Source organism: Castor canadensis, chromosome 4 (genome assembly GCF_047511655.1).
Source record: "Castor canadensis chromosome 4, mCasCan1.hap1v2, whole genome shotgun sequence".
Taxonomy (NCBI): Eukaryota; Metazoa; Chordata; class Mammalia; order Rodentia; family Castoridae; genus Castor; species Castor canadensis.
The window spans coordinates 5,992,921-6,018,495 of NC_133389.1; the positions used below are offsets into that span (position 1 = coordinate 5,992,921).

At 36.7% G+C, this 25,575-nt stretch overlaps 1 protein-coding gene across 5 annotated transcripts in view; it reads left to right on the forward strand.

Moving 5' to 3' along the window:
* The window catches only part of Neto1 (neuropilin and tolloid like 1), a 134,418-nt gene that overhangs the window by 5,283 nt on the left and 103,560 nt on the right, over nt 1–25,575 (forward strand). For all 5 annotated transcript variants that reach the window (XM_074069645.1, XM_074069646.1, XM_074069647.1 and 2 more), the window contains exon 4: nt 3,492–3,740. In XM_074069645.1, the coding sequence (XP_073925746.1) occupies nt 3,492–3,740 (249 nt within the window). The remainder of the gene's footprint in view (nt 1–3,491; nt 3,741–25,575) is intronic.

Below are 25,575 nucleotides of genomic sequence, written 5' to 3' on the forward strand. Positions count from 1 at the left end.
AGTTGCATTAATGGTGAATTCAACGGAAGAAATGAGAAGTTCTTAGGAAACTGCATTGTGAATGGTTGTGATGTGAGATAATAGAGAATCCAAGACTATTCTAAGATTTTTGCTGTCTGGCCACTTGTTAGATGGAATAACATACCAGATACGATATATAGTTGGAAAAAGTGGGTTTAAAGGAAAGAGAATATGTTCAATTTGGACATTAATGGAGATGTCTCCTAAAAGGATTGTATCTTTAGCTCAGTGGGGAGATCTGTGCTAATAATGGATATTTACAGGACAAAAGTTTATGTTATCAAGGTTGTCAGTGTGAATACTATTATCCAAAGGAAATATTTGAGCACCATTGTTTCAACTCTTGTAAAAGACACAGATGCCTGAGTCCCTCCATAAGAGTTCTGAGTTAACTGATCTTAGCTGGACCCTCAGGCAGCATTAGGTTTTAAGAGCACTCCATGGGCATGCCAGTGACCCTCAGAGTACTGTCCTAAAACTAGAGGAGGAATGTGACAGATTTCTGGAGAATAATGTGTCGGGGATAGTCAGAGTAGGAGAGATAGGATGGACTAGAAGGAGAAGCCTGGGACTTGGACAGAAGAATCAGGCGAAGGATGTCAAAGCAGCTAGCGTGAATGAGAATTCCAGAATCAGTGAATTGTCTAAGTGTCATTTGTTACAGTAAAAAAAAATAAGGTAAAATCAGAAATATACCTGTTGCACGGGTCAACTAAGGGTGTGTTAGTGACTTTCAGATGAGCCTTCTCGTGGACACAGTGTGGTGGGAATCAAATCACAGAGAGTAGAGGACTGAGGGCACGTGACGTTTGTAAACAATGCGCCCGCAGGAGACAGGCAATGTCTTTTTTTTTCTTTGTGTTTTCTTCTTTTAATAGGGTAAATTATACACATTTATCCTTAAAAATAGCAGCCTGTTCAGTAAACAAAAGGTAAATTCAGGTTGCTCTGGTGAAGAATGAGCTGAAATCTCAGTCTTGGAAAGGAGGCGTCTTCTATGGATTGCCGGTGGTCTTAAAACTCCCACAGCTTGGAGGAAATAAACTTGAATACATACATACACATTCAAATGAAAGGGCCCATAGTTTGCACTGAGCCCAAAGATTCTCAAAGAGGTTGAACCCTAAAAGAACCTCAAGTCTTAGATCAAAGTCAGCTAATGGAAAATGCTAAGGTAAGAGATAGATGTGACTAGATTGATTTGAAGGTGAAGAAAAAGTTAGTTTAAGGAGTTGGAACCAGGCCACTTCAAACAACATACTTGTTCTATAATCTCAGTGTTTAATCTCAAAGAACTATACAGCATGCTTATTTTCAAAAAAGTTCTTTTGCTACCTCCTAAAATTCAGCTAGTGGAATTTTTGAATGTGGGTATATGTGTAGTTAATTTCACAATTCTGAATCAATTGGAAATGAATTTTCCACATATAATATGGTCTACCAAAAGCTGTAACAATTACATGTTTCCAGAAAGGACATTGAGTGGTTTGTTGGATACAACTTGAATGACAAGGAAAATGAAGATAAGAATAAACAAATTCATGTTAGATGATAACATATTTTCTAATAGGGGGATCGATCATGTTGAAAAAAGGTGGATGGACTTCTAAGTAAACTAACATGGGACTGTACTTGTTGCTTTACCTTTTCCTAATCATACATTATTTACATCTAGAAGAATTAGTCCACATTCAGAAATAATTTATTTTACCATAAAATTTACCTTTCTGGCTTATCAAAGAGAAGCTAAACAAGCAGACATATTCTGTAGAATAATAATACTTACAAGTGGTATATTTAGTGCCAAGTATATAAACAGTTTCAATTTTTATAAACTTTAGCTCTTTGATAATAAGTCTAATACTTTAAAGGAAAAACATGGTTTTCCAGGTACATTTCTAGGATATTTTCAAGTTTCAAAAATTTAATGGAAACCTCCTCAAATCTGTCATCATCTACTATATCTGCCAACCTTTCTGATATGCCGTATTGTCGGATAAAGTAATTCCTAATCTTTCTTAAAAGAGTTATAAATGTGTCTTTTCAATATGCAATGAGTCAGAAACATTTTTAGAGATTAAAAATAATTCATGAATAATCTTTTAACATGAATTGACCTTTTACTTGTTGATTTTTCATTTTATATGTGGAGGGTGAAAGATTATATCTTATTCTAAAATTCCCTAAATTCAAAGTCATCACATATCTTAATTCTATGTAAATTTTTGACATTCATAACTGCAAAGGTTTAATTTTTAGGTCATAAAGATTAGTTATATGCATTTATAAAGCAGTGGAGCAAGACAGCCATTCAGAATGGTTCCTGAACACATAAGCAGCAGGTCTACTTTGGAGGCTTTGGAGGGGATTACACCCTCAAGAGGGCTGGAAAGCTCTCCAGGGATCAAGACAACAATGGGTTTTTAACCTGGATAAATTTGTACTGACATTTCAACCAATGTTATGGGTGTTCTGGACTGTCCTGGTTGAATTTAACAAGAATTTGGACTTTTTTGGACATGACAAGGGAAGAATGCAAGAACATTAGCACATGCTCTCATGACTTTTCAGAGAGCTGTAAAAAACATTTATGGAAACAATTTCATTTACAATTCATTTTAAAAGATTTTTGAAATCCCCAATGACAAATAACGTGCTAAGGTGCTAAGAAAAGAAGGTAAAAATTACATGGTTCCTGTCTTCCATGAACAGGTTTTAGAAAGGAGTTTCCTTTAAACAAGATATTCCTGGATTTAAAGCAAGCTAAATTGTAGGTATACAGATATTTACGAGAGCTGGAAAGTATGGACCAGCTTGAAAGATTTGTTGTCAGAAAACTTGGCATCTTTGAAATGGCTTGCATTTTGTCTGTTTCTGTGATGATAAGACCCTGGACGTAAGATGTCCTCAGGCTCTTCTGGCAAGTGCATTGATCATTGTCTGCAGCTGATAGTTGCTGAAGTTAGAATTGAGAGTGATGTGATCAGATTTGTGTTCTAGTCAAATTACTCTTAATACCCTTGTATAGACACTTGGGGCTAATCAAGACTCCTGAGTGCAACTACTTGAATGGTTGTGTGACTCCATCTGGTTTTCAAGTGGTTTATAACCTTAAATCTGAGCTTTGCAAAATAGAGGAGAACAGAGAAAAATGCCCTCCACTTCTAATCCCAGTTTCAGCCTTTTACAAAAATACTGTGATGAGTTCGTTTTGTGTTAGATATCAAAATTGTCATTTTATATCAGAATAATGTGTAGTGCGACATGACCAGCTTTACGAGTCACCCTTAATGTATTTTCATGTAAATATCTCTTAGAATACTAAGTTTCATCTCCTTTGTTTATGTTTCCATGCAAATCACCTGCAGAGTTTGATAACAGGTATACAGGTGAAATCTGAGATAGAATCAGAAGAATCAACCTACAGATTTGAGAAACAGTCTTCTACATATATCTTTCTTTCTTTGCAGCTGCCCCAAGACAGTGCATTGAACTTTACTTTGATGAAAAATACTCTATTGAACCATCTTGGGAGTGTAAATTTGATCATATTGAAGTTCGAGATGGACCTTTTGGTTTTTCTCCAATAATTGGACGTTTCTGTGGACAGCAAAATCCACCTGTCATAAAATCCAGTGGAAGATTTCTATGGATTAAATTTTTTGCTGATGGAGAGCTTGAATCTATGGGATTTTCAGCTCGATACAATTTCACACCTGGTAAGTAGGAACTTGATTTTTAAATTTTTTTCTACCTATCACATTGTCTCCCTTAGTTTTCTCTCTTTAAAGAAAAAAAAAAAACTTTCATGAAGACATTATCTACTAAGACAAATTTTCAAGGGCTTTTCCAGTTCTATTTGAAACCAGAACTATACTCTCTTCTCTTACAGTTCCCATATTCTGAAAGGAAAAGAATTTTTCCTTAAAACAGTCTGCAGAAAAGTCTGCTTAAAAGCTAAGTGGTCATCAAAAACACAATTAATAAAACTGACTTCTATTATGGAAAAAAATGTGCAATTTTAGAGACAGTCCATAATAAGGAGACTAATTTTACACAGGATCTCAGTAGGCTTGAAAAGTCAATTTTAGTATTATAAAAAAGTATTCATTGTAATGATTTTTGGAGAACTTGAATAAAAAATTCATTGTTCTGAAAATTATCATTTTAAAGTAAATGGATCCTTCTAAAAAGCTGTCTAAACTCTTTTTAGAAATGCAAATTCCCTAGAGTTTTTGTGAAAGGAAAACTGAGACCTATGGCATCCAAACATTCATTTGCAATGTCTGCCAGAGATTAGGTGCAATTATAAAATTATATGGGTTTTGTTGATTTTCCTTTTCACATGCTAATGTATGAAAAGGAGTCTGTGGTACTGACTGGCTCAGTCTAGTAAGCCTTATTTTTATCAAAATAAAAATGTTTAATCACACTTTTAACCTGAAAGGGCTTCCCTGCTCATCAACTGAGTTTTGGTGCAGCTGAGTACTTTTTGAAATGGAAGGATGATTCAAATCTCATACAGCACAGTATTTATTTATTGCACAAAGAATTACAATTTTACAAGTAATTAATGTAAGATTCATGTTGGCCTTCATTATGACATCATGGTGGATGTTAAGTAAATCAGATACTAAGTGCATCGTATGAATTAATTTTAAGCACTGGCAATATTTTATGATATCACTAGTGATTGTGGTTCTAGTAGTACATTATGAAGATTGGCTTCTTCACAGAAATCTTGGGTATTTTATATACCATGAGCAATCTAATTTGACATGTGCCAAAAATATGTGAATATTTATTTACATTACTTCTTCTGTCTTAGTGCTGGAGTGCTGGAATTATTGAAATGTATGTGTTTTTTATTTTTTTTGGAGGTACTGGGTTTGAACACAGGGTCTTACCCTTGCCTTATATTCAGCCCTTTTTGCTTTGCAAAGTTATTTTTTGAATATGGTCTCACATTTTCCCTCCACCCAGTCTACATTGCAGTTCTCCTACTGATAGACTCCTGCAAAATTGGGATGACAGGTGCATGCCACCATGCCTGGCTTATTGATTGAAATGCAATCTCTCTTAACTTTTTTTTTTTTTTGCTTTGGCTGGGCTCATACATCTCTGCCTCCCAAGTATCTGGGATTATAGGCATGAGTTGCCCAGTCTGTAAGTAATTTTCTAAACTGATAAAGATAGTGGCACATGGTATTACTAAGATATATTTCCATTCTGGACTTAATGATAGTGAACATAAGGTCTAGGATTTACAACTATGCTTTCCTAAAGAATGTAGATCAGCTAACAGCCTTTATCAGCATAAGCCATGTTATCCGTGCTTCTAGCTTCATTTGATAGAACATAAATGGTGGGCACTCATTCCGTTATCCAAGACTTCCCAAGCCATGATCTGGCCTGGGCATGGTCTTTGCTCTTGGTTTCCTTAGAATTGCCAGACTTTATTTCTGGGAGAGGGTTTTGTTGCCAAGAAAAACTGAGTTGGAAGGAACCTTGAGGAAATGATCCCAGGAAAGTAGAATAAGAATGAGCAGAGGCTTAGGTCTCATCCAGATAAATTGGAGTAAAGCCCCCAGGAGGACCTGCACTTGATGTAGGAGGAACAATAGGCAGGACTTTAAGAAGGGGATCTGTGAAATTTCCATGAAGACAGAAGTGACATTATTATCTGGCTCTCAGCCTGAGTGACAGAACAATCTCCAAGGCAGTCCATAAAGAGGCAGCGCTGAGGATGCTGATTAGTTATTGAAACAGGAAGTGGACGGCTTAGTGAATGTTTAGACAGCATTTCATGAATCTGAAGCCAGCAGGCTTTAGTTGTCATTTTGCCTTAATGTTTATTTAGTAGTATGATTCACATGGTGACTGGGGAAGCTGAGTGGAGGAGAGATCCTCAAGTCAATTTAATGATTCAAGGAATAATGTGTTGGTGAAATAGTGAAGATCTGCCTACCAGCTCAAAGGCTGGACTCTAGGACAACTGGGGGAACACCTGTTTTGCTGCACATCTGGCATCCAGACATAGCTGTCACCTTGGCTATAATCCATGATACTCTATCCTTCAATAGTTTCACTTTTAAAATAAAGATAACATTGACTCACAGAGTAAGATCTCAACTACCAGTAGCTATTTATTTAAATTAATTTCATCATATATTCTTTCAAAGCAAAAGGAGACCTGAAATAGGCTTTCAGGAGAATAAATATTCCAGATATTTTTCCAAATTACAATCTTTCCATCTTAGAATTTTTGTGCTGAAACACTAATATTTACATCATCACTTTTTGTGTTAGATTAGTTTAGGTGGGCCCGGATTTCAAGGTGGGGACATAACTACAGGATATTTCTAATGGCGGTCATAAAATATGGTAAGGCAGAAATGGCAGCAGGAAGTCCAGGAGGCCTTTATTATTTTTGAATTTACCACAGTCTGGGATCTGGACTTTAAATTCTCAATTTCAGAAATTTGATGTCAGCGTATTGACAGTATACATATCACTTAGGAACAAATCACATTTTTCAAGCTAATAAGATAAACATATATACTTATTTTTGTACATATATATACATATCTATCTATCTTTTTTTTTTTTTCGGTGCTGGAGACCGAACTCAGGGCTTTGTACTTGCCAGGCATGTGCTCTTCCACTGAGCTAAATCCCCAACCCTGCCATATATATCTATCTGTATATAGCATGAATATACCTATGCATATGGGCACATGCATATACACAGATAAAATCATAACTTGTATATACATTTGCAGTGAGAATTCTTTTATTTCTCTTTCTTTGGTGGTTCCAGAGATTGAACTCAGGGTCTTGTGTTTCCTAGGCAGGTGTTTTCTCACTTGAGCCACTCTGTCAGCCCTTTTCACATTGGTTAGTTTTGAGATAAGTTCTCATTTTTTTATGCCTGGACCATGATCCTCCTATTTATGCTTCCCATGGAGCTGAGATGACAGGTGCATGCCATTGTGCCCAGTCATTGGTTTGAGATGGTTCTTGGAAACTTTTTGCCTGAGCTAATTTCAAATAACAATAGTCCTGATCACTACTTCTTAAGTAGCTAAGATTACAGGCGGGAGCCTCCATGCCTGGCTAGTCAATAAGAATTCTTAGAGTGCTTGTTTTGCAAGTAGGAAGTTCTGAGTTCAAACCCCAGTGCTGCCAAAAAGAAAAAGAAAAAGAACAATATAGCCCAGTTTTCCCCACATGCAAACCTACTGCACAGCCAGATTATAACCAGAAGACTACATTATGAATATGCAATCCAGGTTTTGAAATTAGTTATATAACATTCATGCTTAATGGAATTGAGCTAAGATATACGGTATTCAATGGTTTATCACTAGAAATGGATCAGTTTTTCCAGTGTGCTTTAAGTCTCAAAGTCCCATGGGCTGGTTCCCATCTCCAGTCTCCAGTCTCTACTCTCCTGCTTACATCTTGCCTGAACAACAAACTAATTTTTGTCATCACTTATCAACAAAATTGCTTCTATTTCTAAATATCCGAGTTTCTTTTGGATTGAAGTTGGAAAAAGTATAGTCTCTCTAACCCTGGATCCTGTTATTCCTGTTATCTGTGTTTCTGAATTCCCAATGATAGCTGGGAACCAGCCAATCAGTGGTCGTGCCTGGACCTGGAGGGTAGGAAGGAAGAGAAATGCCACAGAGTATGCATTTGAAAAGAGGTGTTGCTGTCTCTCCTGACACATTTTGATAGTTCTTTGGTTTTTACTTCCCTGACAGTTATGTTTAGATCCTGTGCTATTACCCAGGTCCACAGTACAGGGATGAATCATAGGACTATAGTCTAGCATGCATAAGGAGGATTGTGATACTGGGGAAGAAATCAACTGGTTCTGATCCTTGTCTTTGAAGGACAAGAAGGGCCAGAGCCCTGGTGGGTGAGTCAGGGATGATGATCATAGGGAGACTCAATGTGTCCTGTGTTGTCAGGTCATCTTAACCATACACTCACAGTTCCCAGAAGAGAGGTAAGTGCAGAGTCACTGGAACTGTTAAAAGTTACAAGGTGAGAAATTTAATAACTCACAGACAATTCAACAAGAAAACATAAATTACTTAAAAATAAGTTGTTCTAAACCAATATTTTGCTCACTTAATCAAACATTTCCTTTAAAAATACTTAAGACAGTTCTTTACAGAAAATTATATAACTAGAAAATATTTTGTGACTAATGTCCACCTTGCTCATAGCAATGGCCACCCCAAGCATGGGGCGGTAGGAGAAAGGAATGATACGGGGTCATTAAGGGCCCAGTGGAGATAGGGTAAAAATTGACAGCAGTTTCTCAATAGTGCTTAAATTTTTCAAGAAGGATGCTATGTTTGTGGTATTACTTGTGTAAGTAAATTATTTACTACATAAAAAATAGAAACTACTATCACTGATAAATTAAATTAATCTTAGAAGGGGAATATCATTTCTTCATATTCCACATATTACAAACTCAAGAAAGCCTTTTGAGCAGAGAATAGCACTTCTCTGCAGTCAGCTGCCTTCTTACCATAATTTTCATAGCCAGTAGAAAACAAGAAGAAAAACACAACAGTATCTGCTACCTACGTCCAAGGCTAGTGGCATCACCCAGGGTCTTTTTAGTCATTCTTGAGGAAAACATCCAGAATACTCTATTTCTGGGTAAGGTAACCTTTCCTTCCTTCAATGACAGATATATCTTGCTAGCCTATACTCTACTTTCTAATGAAGAGATTTTTCTGATATTTATAGACATACTAGAACATTTATGGGATATTTGGCTTTGATGATGTTTTCCTCTATTACTTTTATAAAATGTAGTTACATATATCCTACTGGAGAAATTTGACTGAAGGACCATGCCTGAAAGCACCAAACATGAGGTTGAGTTAGTCATTGGCATTGAAGTGAGTGGAGTTGTTAAATATATTGAAATTATTATGATACTTTGTACTTAAATAGCACCTTTCATCTGAGGAGCTCAAAGTCCTTTAGGGACATTCTGCCCAATTCCTAGCCTCCTCTCAAAGTGCATGCTGATTGACTTCAAAAGCAATGGAAAGAGTACATTGCAGTGTGGGACTTTAAACTGAGTGCTTTAGAAAATTATTCCTATGCATAGTAGATGAAATATATTACTTCGGTAAAATATCAGCATGGATTTAAAGTTATTTTATTTGGTGCAATGGTTTCCCCTCTTTTTATAAAAATCAGAAATGTGGGTGCATATGTGCTTAATGATTTTGAAAGTTTCTAATCAAAGTTGCAATATGTATTCTAGTAGAAAGAAAAGAAAATCTATTATCCATTTTAAATGCCTTAAAATTAGTTTACATTCTTTCCTAATAAAATGAAAGAATAGTTTTAAAGGCTAAGGTTAAAAAGATGTTGATTTGTTTTCCATGTATAAATTAAAAACAAAATACATTTAGGTGCATATGTGTAGTCTTTCTAACTGTTATATTTACACTGTTCATCCAAAATATCCTCATTGCAGCCTTAGCAAATGCTGTCAAAAGGAAAATATAAAGAGTAAAATCACATTTTCTCTTGAGGCATATTTTTTGAAGTGAAACTATAAACTTGAAACTCATAGCAATAACAAAATTATAAATGTATAATAGTTACCAAAGATATTCGTGTGAGAGTGGTTTCTTCTATTCCTTGATCTCATTCACTTAGCCCATGATTTGGTTGGTTTGATCCGTGTAATAGAGGGCTCAGGCAGAGGGATGAGGTATAAAGTCAGAGAGACAGAAATGCTGCTTGTCTAGGTGGGTGTTCAGGAGAGAAGTTGAGAGTGGGAGAGAGAATTTCCAGGATTAGCTTCCATCTGTGCAGAGAATATTGAAAGCAATAGCAAAGGAAAAGGAAAATTTTTGAGAAATTTCCTGTACAATAAGAATTTCCTGGAGAGGTGGAGGAACATGTTAGGTGTGTTTATAGTTGCATAGTAGCTAATTGCTGGACTGCAATATGTGTTGAATATGGGTCCTTGATGGGACCACACTGGATCCCAGATGTTTTTCCATTAGAGATGCATATTTTCTTCAGATTAGAAAGAGACCTTGGGGCTCCTTTCACTCAAGACTTTCATGTCGGAGATCAAGAAACCAGAGGTCTAGGGAGAAGGTGCTACCTTGGTTTGCATGTGAGCTCTGTACAGACATTAATCCATGGCTTGCTTATCAGTTATGTAATGATGTGCTGCCATGCTTTCTCCAGAGGTTGATCACATATTATATGCATGCAATTACATAAAGCAAGACCTCTTAATACAGTTATATTAAAAAACTTAGTAAAGGGCCATAGTGTATTACCTACATTTCACCACTAACTGTTATATGAGTCCAAATTGCACTTTTCCTATGTTGTCAGAAATGTCTCAATTCACAATGTCCAAAGAATCATTGGTTTGTCATCTTTCCCCTCCCTTTTTATAAATTTCTGCATTCTTAACCTACCTGAATCTGAAACCAATGATTCATGACATGGTTATGTCTAATATGTTACTAATGACATAGTTTTCTGTTCACACAGCACTTTCGTTAGTTGAAACTTATAATGTACATATTGAATACTCAAGATGATAGCTTTGATTTCTTTCTCCAAGTCTGCTACAGCAACCATTTTTGTCCCCTAACATGCATGCCTCTTTGGGTTTTTCTTGGGATGACACTTGCTTTCAGTTGTCTCACATACCTTCCAAGGCGGCTGTATCCAGCTGGGCACTGTTAGGACATTCAGTGGAGGGAGGGAAAGGGACACTGTTAGATGTGCTAAACACAGATCCCCTGGAGGAGGGCTTTATGCAGAAATGGGAAGGTTTACCAATTTACAAAAAGATGGCTGATGGACTAGTGGAGGCCCTACTCTGAGTTGTCACCTCTACATCCTAAGTCATCATCAAAAGACCAATATCCTCCCTTCACTTAAATTGCTCTAAAGGGAATCTGCAACATTTGGGTGAGAACAACATTCCAGAAACTTGACCAAAATAAGACAGAGAAATAATGCATATACTCTATCTCCATTTTGAATTCTCGCGTTTTGTGGTTTGTCTAGTCACAGTGCTTCTTGGTATATTCTTCTCCCTGTAACCTCTGAGTAATCTCAAGTTAGCATTGCATAGCCAATGAATACATTTCTCAAATTGTGTTGTCTATATTTTGCTTAAGAAAATATTATCAAATCTTTCATTCCTTAACATTCCTTAAATCTTTTACTCCTTATACATTCTCTTTCATAACTTTTTTATGGATAAACCAGCTTATTTTCAATTTAGTTGTATGTAAAATAAATCAAGGCATTTATTAGGAAAACAATTGATACTGGTCTTAACCAAAAATGTTGTCTTATTTTATAATTTGGATGCCATTACAACTATATAAGTATTACTCACGTTACTATCTATAATGTCAATGCACAGAATAGCTTCATTTCCACTAGGCTGTATTTGCCACTGACATTTATTCAGTGGATGTTTCCTGATCCATTATATAGATCACACAGTAGAAATAGATCATGGGAAGGCTCTAGCTTCCATGAAATAAATTCATTGTCTCTTAGAAGAGAAGTCATGTGCAAGAGACAGATTATCAGCTAACAGGAATCTATGAATATGTTAGGTGACATGGAAAATGGAAGTCATGGTAGCAGATTGTATTAAGGATGCTTACCAGTTAACTTTATTATAAGGAGATTATTCTGGATTATCTGAGAGAGCCCAGTGAATCACAAGAGTCCTCCAATGTGGAACAAAGAGGCAGAAGATTCAGAGTAGTGAGATGTGAGGTAAGCAGGACTCTGGCTTTCTTTAAAGATCAGTGAAAGGGTAATCACTGTGGTCAGTTTCTAGAAACTGAAAAAGGCAAGAAATAGATTCTCTTATAGAACATCCAAAAAGGAGCATATACAACACCTTGATTTTAAGTCATTTCAGATTTTTTATACCCAGAACTACAAAATAATTTATGTTGATTAAAGCTACTATATTTGTGGTAATTTATATAGACACATCTGGGAAAACAAAGTTTATATTGCCTTAGATGGACTGTTGGAAGAAAGGTGGATATTAATGACTGTCAGTAGAGTCTTATAAAGAAGTGAGGATCATGGCAGAGAAAACTTTTATGTCTTAAAAGAATACCTAAATCATAAGACCTAAAATGTTGGTAGAAGTATAAAAGCTAAAGACTCTGAGATAAAGGCTCAGTAGGAAATGAGGAACATTAATTTGGAAACCAAAGGACAAGAAATCCTGGTTCTATCCAGTCAGAAAGCTTAGTACAGTTCTACCCTAGAGTCATGTGGACAACAGAACTTTTAACCAATTAACTTCGGTATTTAATTTTAAGAAAGTCACTATCAATTAAAATCTAGAAAATCTTTGGATGGGATTGGAAAAGCATGCCCGAGAAGGAAAATAAAACTGAGTTGAACAAGCATGTGCTAATTTCCTAGAAAAGTCAAAAGATGAGAGTATTCTGTCTCATAAAAGTGAAATGATTCAGTTGTCAATCTCTTCAGTCATCTCAGCAAAAGCCAACAGTAAGGATCATAATATCTAGGAATCTTACGGCTAGTGGAGTGAATCTGATGAAATACACAGGAGACATCCATGCTTCTTGAGGATGTTACATCACCCATCTTGAATTAAAGGAGACAGGAAGAGATTGAAATGAATGAAGATCATCAGATGCCTGAATATCTGCTAGCAAGAAGCATGGTGTTATATCTGCTCCAATGCAAACGTGGCAGTTTTCATGAAAAAGGAAGGCTGACTCTTAAGGCATGATCGCAAACCCAGATGGGAGGGAGGGTCTTCAGCCCAGAAGGTAAAGAAGCAGAAAGATAACTCCTAGGCATTGAAACCCAGTGGAAACACGAGAATGGTAGACTTATTTTTTCTCTTTATTTTTTCCACTTTTTGAGCAGGAATATTTTCTTTTTGAACCAGGTAACATGTTTCTTGAGTTTTATAAGTTCAGAGATAGGATGAGATTGTGTTTCAGAGTGAATTCCACACAGAACTTCACCCATGCCTGATTTATATGGTATAGTTGCTGAGATGTGCAATTTGAACCAATGGGAATTAGTGTCTGAATCAATGGTGGAATGGGTTGAAGTTTGGGACCACCTTGGAGGGGTGAATATATTTGAATTTCAGATGGATTTGAGTCTTGATGGGTCAGAGGTCTAACAGTGGAAAGGAGAAAAGTGAGCCACAAAGATGTCTACATCCTAAATTTTGGAACCCGTGGTTATGCTATGCTAAATGACAAAGGGAAGGAAGGCTGTTGTCAATGGAATTTATGTTGCTAATCAGCTGAATTTTAGATGGGAAGATTATTCTGAATTATGTGGGAAGATCCAATGTAATCACAAAAGTTTTTCAATGTGGAATAGAGAGTAAGAGAAGTCACTGTCAAAGTTACATAGCATGAGAAAGCTCCAAAAGCCTTTGAAGATGGAAGGTCCATGGACCAAGGAATGTGGGAGGACTCATGAAGCTGGAAGAGGTAAGGGAAAGAAAAAAAACACAGCTCTGGTAAAACATAATGTGAGTCCAGTATGAAACCTTCAGGACTTCTGTCCCCTAGCATGGAAAAATAACAATTTTGTACAGTTTAAAACCACAAATTGTGTGGTAATTTGTTGCAGGAGCAAGAACACTAATAGAGCAAGTAACTAAAATTTAAACTATGTGTTAGAGTCTAGGAAGTGATCTAGAAAGTAAGCAAATGATGTAAAAATTCACCTGTGGGAAGAAGAGCAAAATAATTAGGTTCTTCACCAGTTCAAACTTAAAAACACCTTTATTCCAAGTGCAGCATTTACAGTCCTCTCAGCTGCACTTTTCCGCACACAAATTAGTCATCTCCATCTTGATAAATGTATGGAACTGTCTTTTATATCATTTGATTTTCATTTGTGAATTCCATCTTTCTGCATACATATGGCTGAACCCCCCACAAAATCACTTGCAGCCCTTTCCATAGATGTGCATGGGATGCTGGTATTTTTGTTTGTGGCAAATAATAACTATTTGTAGAACCTGGCATCCTTTAAGCCTCTGCCTCTTCATGGCATATCTGCCTGATGCATTTGCTTCAAAAGAGCGATGCTGTCTGTTCTTGCTTGTTCAGTTGGCTCTCTTCCCATCACTCCACAGCTATGCTGACTTGCTTGAAATTCTGCTCCAGTGTGTCCTTATGGCACTATCCCTTTCCAACTAAATTCTGTCACCTCTTTTCAACTAGCCTTCCTCAGGAATTACAGAGTGATTATAATAAAGTCTGACTGTTCACAACCAACAGGGCAGGTGCTCACAAAAGAACCATAGTTGACTTTTTTTAAGCAGGAGAACATATTAGTTGTGAATATGTCACTTCTATTCTGTTCTCTATTGATCACAACCAAAGTCAGATGGCTCTTCTGCTCCCTGGGAACCTTTCTTGAGAAATCTGCACTTCAAAACCCCAAGAGCTTTTGTTCATCAGAGAGAAAAGCAGTTTAACAAAGATGATAGTCTAGAAAGCAGTACTACCTTAAAACATTCCCAGACACCGCCCCACCCCTTTATGCTTATTGGGGAAGTCTGCAAGGTGTGTTTCCCCTTTGGCAGATTTGGTGGGCAAACCAAGTAGGATTTAATGAGTGGTCAGTGGCTGGGCTGATGAAGTGGGAAAGCACACATGAGGGTTGCCATGACAATCATAGGTAGCATCTGAAATAGAGTTTCTGTGAGCATAAGAATGAATCAGTCTTGCAGAGACCTGCTGTTGTAAATAACTGGTGAACTCCTGGGAAAATTATTGCCAGCTTTCTAGTCTGTGCACATTGTTTTCTTTTAATAATCATTCCAAGTAATATTTGCATCTTAATTTTAGATGAAAAGGAAATGATTATTTTAAAATAATACAGTCTTGATTATTTTCTGTTTTATACTTTGACATCATCTCCATTCTGTCCATGCCATAGTTTGTCCACCTGGGTTCTTACTGGGCCATCATGCACCTTTGAAGGAGCTATCCCCCCCTTTCCTTGACAGCTCCAACCTGTGCATCTCCCACAGCCTCCAACTGCTACTTCTCTCTGGCTCTGAATCTGCATGCTATCTCTTGACTCTGCTGGCCCCTCTTTCATGTTTCTGATCAGAAACATTGGAATTATTTATGAGCCCTCAATATTGGAGAAAGGTAGTGATTATGCAGATAAACAAGGCATTGAAATGTCAGCACAGACATTTATGTTTATCACGCTAGACTTTTCACTGTCTTGCTTGGATTGGAAGTCATTTTTTTTCTGACAACAACTTATATATTCTATTTTAGATCACAGAGTAATACACCCTTAACCCAAGTTTCTGTCAAGATAAAATAGTTATAAAATGTGACTGGCAGTGTTATTTTCATTAATTATAGATGAAGTATTCTTTTATGCCCAAGAGGTATCGGCTTTCTCAACTGGGACCTATATTATCTCATTATGGAAAAATACGAATAAAATGAATAAATAATCATAACAAGATCATAATGATAATGTAATAATAGTTTAATTGTGTGGCTATAATTTATCACCAACAATCAACTAGAAAGAGTTTATTTTAGGTTTTTCCTCTAAAGTATACTGGATGATATTCATTTCCTTTCAGGGAATGTTGACCTTGTAGCCAGTCATTGCTAGGTCCTTTGGTATGGATCTTCAGTTTGTCATCTCTACATAGCTCATTCGTGATAACTCACAGGTTCATATAATGCATAAGCTTCTCCATACTACTATTTCATGTTGTATACTTGAACATGTATTACAGTGTCAGTGGTGTTCTGGCTCAGACACTTTTTTGCTATGTGACTTTGGGTAGCATCAACTTAATCTCTCAGAGCTGCATATTTCTCATGAGATCAACCCTTGACAGGTATCATAATGGATTTTGCTGACTAACAATATAGCCAAATTACTGACATTACCTCACAGGTGGTCATGTGGGATCATATGTATTTCATGGAATTGAAATTGGTATTTTCATGGAATTGTTATTTCATGGAATTGTACAATAAGAATGGAAGGTAATTCACCCATAATTGTCTTAGATTTTATGCTACATGTCTGTCTAAAGTCTGTGCATTACTCTAAACTCCATGTGTGATTCTATACTAGAGGCATGGTGCAAACTACATACCTATCTTAATATCCTGTGTGTGGCACTACACTACATGAATGGCTCTATACTACATGCATGGACATTATTGAGAGGCATTATGCAATCTTCAGGAGCTTACAGTGTGTTTGCAGAAATAGACATTTATACCTTATTTGGTGAATGCTATGGCATGTGGACGATGTGTGGGCACCTTGAGGACAAGTGCAGGCATCAGTAGATAATTCATGAGATCTGCACCGCAGAGGCACTTCCTGGCACAGTCCCCACTGCATCATCAGGATGGATGAGGAGCTTCCCTGGGCTCACTCAGCCACAGCTCCATCATGCCCTTGCTAAGTGTGCTATAGTAAAATGTTCTTTCTCATCCTCAACACTGAACTTTCCAAAAGAAAGGAACTTTGGTTTACACTTTTAGTTTCCAAACCTCATCAGTGCTTAGCAATAGCAAGTGCTTGACGAAGTTCATTAAATGTAAACCTAAGTGTGCCAAGAGTTGAGTAAGTGAAGGGATGGAGTTAAATAATCACAGAAGGTAAAATGCATAGGACATCAGATATGAAAAGAATTGCTGACATGTTCATGCCTATTTGGAAATCAAGACTATTTGTAAAGTAGTTGTGTGGTGTTAAAAAGGGAGAAGTTAAGAGTGAAGTGCTCATCTGATTGACATAATTAATGGCTCTGTTAGATGAACCATGATGTGCAGACAGTTTCAGATGGTGAAAATACACTAATATTTTAATTTGAAGAGAAATATTTGAGACTTTTATTGTAGGAATGTGATTTATTAGAATGTGGATGATGGATTGAATAGAGAGAATAACAGCACAGGAAAAAAATCGTAACTACAACACAAAGTAATAGGTAAGAGATAGTGAGAGTCAGAATTAGAATGAAGTCTTTGGTGATGTTACTAAAGAACAAATTTGGAAACAGTAAAATTTAGTGACAAATTGAGTATGCATGCTGAGAAAAGGAATTAGAAATAACTGCTGATTTGATAATTGGGTTATGTCAAAACATACATGTCGGCAATTAAAAGGTTAGAAAACACTTTCTAGCTTTTTTTATTTTTATTTTTATTTTTATATTTGGGGAAAGAGACTTATCAATGAGCTATCTTTGTGAGCACATTAGAAATTTAGAGCTAAAGCAAAGAAACATGACCACAGAAGGTGAAAGGGGGACTTATTAGACAACTAAGTTGAAAACCCCAAGTAATTATGACAGCCACAATTAAAAGAGAGCATGACATGAGTTTGAGCCAATGATCTTGCCTAAGTAAATTAGAAATCAAATTGTGTGTTTGGGAATTTTACACTTTCTTCAGTCTTGGCCTCTTTCCTTATAGACAATTTTATCAGATTATTAATTGACATTAGATTTTTGGGGATGGTGTTATAGGGATTCTTATAATGCATTTTTTTTTTAAGTTAAGGGAGGGATTTTGCTTCAGTCCCATGCTTGGAGCATTCCTGAAGGTTGAGACATTTACTTGATTTATGGAGATGTCTGTTTTCATGAGATTGCTTACAATAAAAGGAGCTTATTTGGGATATTTCTAAAAGGAAAAAGATAGACATGAGATTTACTGCACAGATATGCCCAGGGCATTCAGTAATATATTGTTCATTAGTTTTTTTCTATATAACTTGACTATGTTTTTAGGCATGACTTCATTTATTTCTACCTATTTTTGAAACTATCATAGCATTCCTATTATTAGGGTGATTTCAGGTGACCTGCAACATTTGAAGAAATATGTTTGGTGTGTGGGAAAAAGAAAAGACCTACTGTTTCAACTCATTGAGATACTTTCTTGTTGTGTAGACATTACTTATTTTACTTCTTTATATGTTCCCTGATCCTGTCAGGATTTGCACTGTTTGCAATTGCTAGGCATAGCACTGCAAAATGGCAGTACTTGTTATTGGCTAAAATTTAGGTGGTTGGGCCAAGAAAAGGTGAAATGTTTTAGAAAATATTCTGATACATATATCCTACATATTTATAAAAATAACTACTTTCTTGTCAAAGATAGTTGGTTTTGTTCATTAACTAAAACATGCACTCTCAACTTTCCCTGTAAGACTGTCCTGCAGAATAATATGATACATGTAGTCATTCAAAATTAATTCAAATGAAATATGGCATAAATAGGCAGTAATTCCTGCATTCTAAAAATCTCATTGTGAGGAATTTATCTTTATGAAATAATGAATTATTGAACTCTTATTATATTATAGGTATAATTGTAAGCAAGTAGCATGCATTATCTTATTAGATTTTTATAGCCTACCCATTAGAAAGCAATAATATAATATAAAATTATTTCCATCTTAGTTTGGGGTTTAGAAAAACAGGAGAGACCTAAAATATTTAGATGCTGCACATGAGTTTGTCTCTCTGGAAAAGCTGAGGCTTGAGCCAAGAACAACAGCTCTTTAGATAGTGTACCATATTCAACTAATAAATGCTTATTTTCTTTTGGCTCAGCAGCTCAAGGACAGTGATTTCCCTCACTCTGTGATTTTACTTCAGAGCTTTCAGATGTTTTCAGTGATAATATTATTTATCTTTTCTTTTTTCTCTAACATCTTTCATATAGCTAATTTTGTTCCTATATTGTGATTTAAGTAAAAATTTCCTCTGGAATTAAAAAATATTAATGATATCATTATCAGTTTTATTCTTCATATCATTCCCATATAAGTCATCAGTAGTACTAATAATAATACCACTACTTATGACTGTTATCTTATGAATCATTGTCAAACTCATAAGTATCAACTGTGTTATTATTTATAGTTGCCATAGGAAGTGATTACTTTGATCAATTTGTTAACAAGTGGAAAAAGTGAATAGCCATTCCAAATGCTAAAATAACAATTGACTTCAGCATTCTTTACTCTGAATATCTTCTTCCACAGCCACTACTGCACATTTCTGTATACTTTTAAAAAATTTAGTTGTGAAACAATGTTAAACTTCCTGAAAAGTTGCAAGCACAGTACAGATACCTCATGTTCCTTTCACCCATCTTCCCTGCATATATTTCAGTTACTGGTTTCCTTAAGTGAAAATAGTTTCTGTCAGCCGTACTTTTACATTAAATTGTAGAAAGAGTTAAGCTTATTTTTTCTTACCACATTTCCTTGGCCATGAATGCCCAAATGGTACAACCCTCAGGTTATTATATTAACTCTTTGAACCAATCTTGCAAGGATTAAGTGCAGTAATGTATGTAACCTGTTTGACAGGCTTCTTTGCAGCAATTCCATTTCCCCTTGCACCTGCTAGTAGTCTGGTCTCAAATCATTTCTTCCCACTGTACCAAACATGCAAATGTCGTAGCAAAGTCATTGATTGATTCACAGTACCGATTTTTCAAAGGGTTATGAAAGACTTGGGTTAGATAACTGTTTCAAACATCTAAAAGCAAACTTCCTAAATGTCTCTCAAACCCCTCTTCTCCAACCTTTGACAATGAAAACAACAGCTAGAGGGATCACTGCCCCCAAACTCTGGCAGTATTTCAATGGCCAACCACTTGTGCTCCTCGTGATTGTGGTGCTCACAGGGTGAGGCAGGGGCCCCCTCCCTTGGAAATTACTTAGTGTGGTCCCTACAGCTGCATGAGTTGTAGGACAGCCCACAAAAGTGATCTGTCAACATCCACTACCTGGGAAGCACCATTCACCTGCTCTACATGGTGTCTCCTAAGACATTTTTTTACTCTTCCATTGTGATCATATCTAGTGTCGATTATTCTACAAATCTCTGAAGAACCAACTGGGCTCATTGGGAAGTATACCTTACTTTACATTTAAATTAGCCACAGTCTTATATCTGTATTATTGGTTAAACTTAGAACATAATTTCCAAGATGCTCTTTCTTCCTCTTTATTTATTTTTTCTTTAGCTCAGAATTTTCTCTTGGAGCAGACTCAGATTTCCTGTTGGGTTACATAATGCATAATTTGTGGAAATTTTCTCAAGCCACTAAAAGACTTTCCAGGATCTTTATAAATTTTCCTCAATCATTGCTCCACTCTTGCCTGTATCAATAAAATGATCCTTGAAATATTAAGTATGTGACTAGCATGCAATGATGTGTTAGGGAGTGTGTTTGCTCGCTTTATTAGGGAATCAATATGTTGACATCTTGGAGCTGCAGATAGCAATAGAAAGTTGCTAAACCAAGAATGAGTGCCTCAGAGATATTCACCTTCTGTGAGAATGGGGCAAGTTGGGCCTGTGTGAAAATGGAGCATGAAAATTGTGATTAGTCCATTAATGTCTTTGGTTTTTGCACTTTCGGACTTCCATTGGTCATGCAGCCCTCCCTTCTCCTCTCCCTCCTCCTCAGCACAGAGTCTTATCTGGTGTCTCAGTCTCATTCTGCAGATACTTATTCTGAGCTAGTCTCCTCACTGGACAGTGGTCCTCACTCATGAGGACTTTTATTCATCCCAATAAGGGACATCTGCATTCTAAATGATGACTTAAATAGTGTTAGAAATGCCATTTCCAAATGATGATCAAAGAAACACACAGAGTCGCTCAGCAAGGCAAAAAAAAAGTTTTACTTCTGCACATGGACATAGGCACAGACCAGTGTCTGATAGGCAGAACACAGTGAGCAGGGAGTCAGCTCAGGTTTTATATCTTTGCCTCACAATCTTTGTGATTGGTTACTTGGAAAAGGGGGCACGTGGGGTAAGGGGGACCTTAAAGAAGGGAGAACAAGAACATTCTTTTGGGCAATATTCAGCAGTTTGGGATGGGATCATCTGTCAATAAACCACATTTTCACCTCAAGAACATTGTAGGCAGCAGTTCGGGGAGGGTAGCTGGCATCTCTACACAATGAGAGTTAGACATTAACTCCTTTGACAGAGAAGACCTAACTTTAGTTGATTCTCACAATTCCACCCTTTTATTTACAGCTCTTTTCTTCAAATTTAGCTAGTATTAATTGACTTTTGGTCAAGCATGACCATCCATTTGCCCCGTCCTTATTAGACTGGATATTTTAAGAGAGCCCTGTTAGTCCATCCTGTTCTTATGGCATGTTACCTATATTTTATGACTACTGCTTACCATTTTGGTGAGACCTGTCTTTTGTTTATTTTGGGAAAGTTTGCTGTGCCTCAGCACCTGCATGTGAAGCTGGTCTCTTAAGTCTTTTTAAAGGTTTTATGTTTATGTCTTTTTGTCTCCTTTACCTCAAACAAAGTTCCTTTTTCATTTGTCCCTTTACATTTACATCCCCAGGGACATTTTTGTCATTTTATTTTTCCTTACATTTGTCTCGTTATATTCCCTCCCCCCTCCAGAGGTAACCCAGACTTCTATCAGGAAAGAGAGCATTGACTTGAGTGTTCCCTGGACGGTAAGTAAGGGTCTCTTCTAAGATGTCGAAGGAGGTCTGTCTCATGGTATCTGGAGGAGTTCTCTGGTATGTGTGGCTTTGTCTCCGTCAACATCTGAAGCTTGACTGTCTCCAACCTTGAAGAAACAAACTTCACAAGCAGATTAAGAGACTAGGTGCTGAGTAGAGGGAGGAACCAGGTTAGAGACAGTAGTCAAAATATAATTAATTTTTTTCTCATACTTATAGCAGGTGGTGTTGGCTATAGTACATTTTTTTTAAATGTTTGAACCTGCAGTTTTTCTTGTCTGCAGAATTACCATGGCAACGATACATTATCAGTAGTTACTTTTTCTCATGGCAGTTTAAATGAAGTTCCTTATATATGTTCAAGAAAAACCCATTGTTTAAAAAAATTAAAAACACCATCCTTAAATATCAAAGAACATGTCTAGAGCCAGTAAAAAGAATCACTTTGTCTCGATTTAAGTGGAAGAACCTGGTTTAAAAAATGAGTTTGTGTCTGGAAGGGCTTTAATGCCAGGTAGCCACACATGCATGAGAACCATTTCCCCAGTTCTCTCCGCCTTGGTTATTTTTGAGAGATCTGGCACCAGTGACTCCATTTGAACTTTGAATACATTCCCTACTTGTCTCCAAACTGCTTGTCTCTGAGCAGTCTCCTCTGAAGGTCTGTCTCCCATCCAGATCCTAACCAGGTCCGACCCTGCTTAGCTTCTGAGACCACAAGAGATTGGGCGCGTTCGGGGTGGTCTGGCCACAGACTAAGGACCTTTCTCCTTTGTTCATTTTTGTCCCTTGTCCTGAGGATTTTTTTTTTTCTGGATGGTTTGCTTTTGATTCCACGTGTGTGTGTGTGTTTGTGGTGGGGGCAGTAACAAGCAGATCAGGTGGGACTCAGTGCCAACTAGACACTTTTGGCTAAATTTAAGCAACAAAGAGGTTTACAAAGAGTGGCTCTTAGGCAGGGCTCCTAGAAAAGAACAATACAAAACAAAACCCAACAAAAACAGACATCCAAAAAGCTAACCTGGTTGACACATAAGTACCTGTTAGGGTCATTTTTTATGGACTTGATTGTAAGGATCAGAACTGTAATGATAAAAACTTAAAAGAGCCATAGTTAAAATTCTGATAGACAATTTAGAAACTAACAGGACAGTACATTAGTATCATTAACCTTTTGTTACAGTGTTTATCTAAACTTTGTACTTTAGAAGGCTTAATGTACTTGGAAAATTCAAATATGTATACAGGAACCAGCAATAACAGCACAGCTCTATAGAGGTTACACATATATGTCTATGTATTATATACTATTATACATGTTAGTTTAGTTGTTACTCTTGAAGTAAAATCTTAGATTTTCTACCAGTTTGGAGGAGGAAGTGTCAGTGACCCCAGCTAGCCCAGTCACAGACATACATAAGGTACTGACAATAGCTGTTTAACAATAATTATGAGGTCATCTAGAAGATTTTACATAAACCAACTCTTAAATGAACTTTTATTAGTTATGGCTCAGATACCTCAGTAGTCAAAACCCTGACAAAAATCAACATCCCAGATTGCTGACATTAACACATGGCTCAAGACATACAGCAGGATCCCACCCACCTGTAGTCAATGGAGCCCCCTGAAATAACAGGCCCAGTCTGGCCATCCGAGTACAACTAACACCTCTCTCTGTTGACTTCAGTAAAAACTGGAGGTCTCAAGATTGCATTAAATAAGAAAATCTGTCCCAATCCTCATATCACTGTAGCAGCACTCCCTTTGCTCAGCTGTCTCCGGTTTCTCTGTGTTTTAATAAACTCTTGCTGTCTTCATAAATTTTTGGATTAACCTGTAGCACCAAAAATTCTTGACAGTTATCTTGACAAAATACAAACCTTTTTTTAAGACAGTTTTTTTATAAATGTTATCAAGAACAAAACAATATTTTTAAGACAACCTTGTTGTTATGAGCTTAGAGAACTAAGTTTAACATCAGCACATTAAATTTTGACCTTACAAAATCTTTAACTCTTAGATTTTAGTCAACTTAATCACTTATATAAGCATTTATAAGCTTCATCTTTTTATGACAACTTACTCTGTACCCCCTGGGGAAGCTTGATGTTGTCTTTATACTCTCTTTTTTTATTTTGAGGACAAACCTTTTTTAAAAGTTTTTTATTATTCATTTATTCACATGTGCTTACATTGTTTGGGTCATTTCTCCCTCCTGCCCCCCTTCCCCATCCTCTTCCCCCTTCCCCCCCTTGCTTCCAGGCAGAACCTGTTCTGCCCTTATCTCTAATTTTGAGGAAGAGAAGACATAAGCATAAGGAAGACAAAGCGTGTTTGCTAGTTGAGTTAAGGATAGCTATACAGAGAGATTCCTAGCATTCCTTCCATGCACAAATGTGTTACAACCTAAGTTGATTCATCTCTAACTGATCTTCACCCTGGTTCCTGATCCCCTTCTCATGTTAACCTCTGTCTCTTTAAAGTTTCTGTATTAGTTCTTCTGGAGTGGGGACATCAAACACTTTCATGTTTTGGGTTTTCTACCTATTCCTATATCTCCCATATGTGCTCTCCCCTTGTCATGTGATCCAAGTCCAACCAGATTGTTGCATTTGCCCTAGATCTAAAGTCCGCATATAAGGGAAAACCTATGATTTTTGGTGTTCCAAGCCTGGCTGACCTCACCCAAAATGATGTTGCCCAGTTCCATACATTTCCTTGCAAATGATAAGATTTCGTTCTTCTTCATGGCTGCATACAATTCCATTGTGTATAAATACCACATTTTCTTAATCCATTCATCAGTGGTGGGGCATCTTGGCTGTTTCCATAACTTGGCTATGTGAATAGTGCCGCAATAAACATGGGTGTGCAGGTGCCTCTGGAGTAACCTGTGTCACAGTCTTTTGGGTATATCCCCAGGAGGGATATTGCTGGATCATATGGTAGATCTATGTTTAGATTTTTAAGAAACCTCCAAATTTTTTTCCAGAGTGGTTGTACTAGTTTACATTCCCACCAACAGTGTAAGAGGGTTCTTTTTCCCTGCATCCTCGCCAACACCTGTTGTTGGTGGTGTTGCTGATGATGGCTATTCTAACAGGGGTGAGGTGGAATCTTAGTGTGGTTTTGATTTGCATTTCCTTTATGGCCAGAGATGGTGAGCATTTTTTCATGTATTTTTTGGCCATTAGCATTTCTTCTTTTGAGAAAGTTCTGTTTAGTTCAGTTGCCCATTTCTCTATTGGTTCATTGTTTTTGGGAGAGCTTAGTTTTTTCAGTTCCTTGTATATTCTGGTTATCAGTCCTTTGTCTGATGTATAGCTGGCAAATATTTTCTCCCACTCTGTGAGTGGTCTCTTCAGTTTAGAGACCATTTCTATTGTTGTGCAGAAGCTTTTTAATTTTATGAAGTCCCATTTATTCATCCTTTATCTTAGTTGCTGAGCTGCTGGGGTTCTATTGAGGAAGTCCTTGCCTGTACCTATTATTTCCAGAGTGTTTCCTGTTCCTTACTGTACTAACTTCAGAGTTTCAGGTCTGATATTTAGGTCCTTGATCCATTTTGAGTTGATATTAGTACAGTGTGATAGACATGGATCTAGTTTAAGTTTCTTACAGATAGATAACCAGTTTTCCCAGCAACATTTGTTGAAGAGAACCTTTTATTTTTAATACAATCCTTTTTCATCTAAAAGTATTTTTAACCTTTTATTTTTAAAAACCATGTCCTTAATACCTTTTATATATTTTTGTTACTTGTTGAAAGTAGTGCATAAAACTTTTTAACTTAGAGCCTCATATTTGCATGTAAAAACCAGAAAGAAAGCAATCTTAAAATTATTTTTGTATAAAAACAATTTTAGAAAGTCCATTTGTTAATAGGCCTATGTATTATAAGATAGAATTAAATTCTGGATTTTATTTATGACAGAATGAAATAGGGTAAGGGCATTTC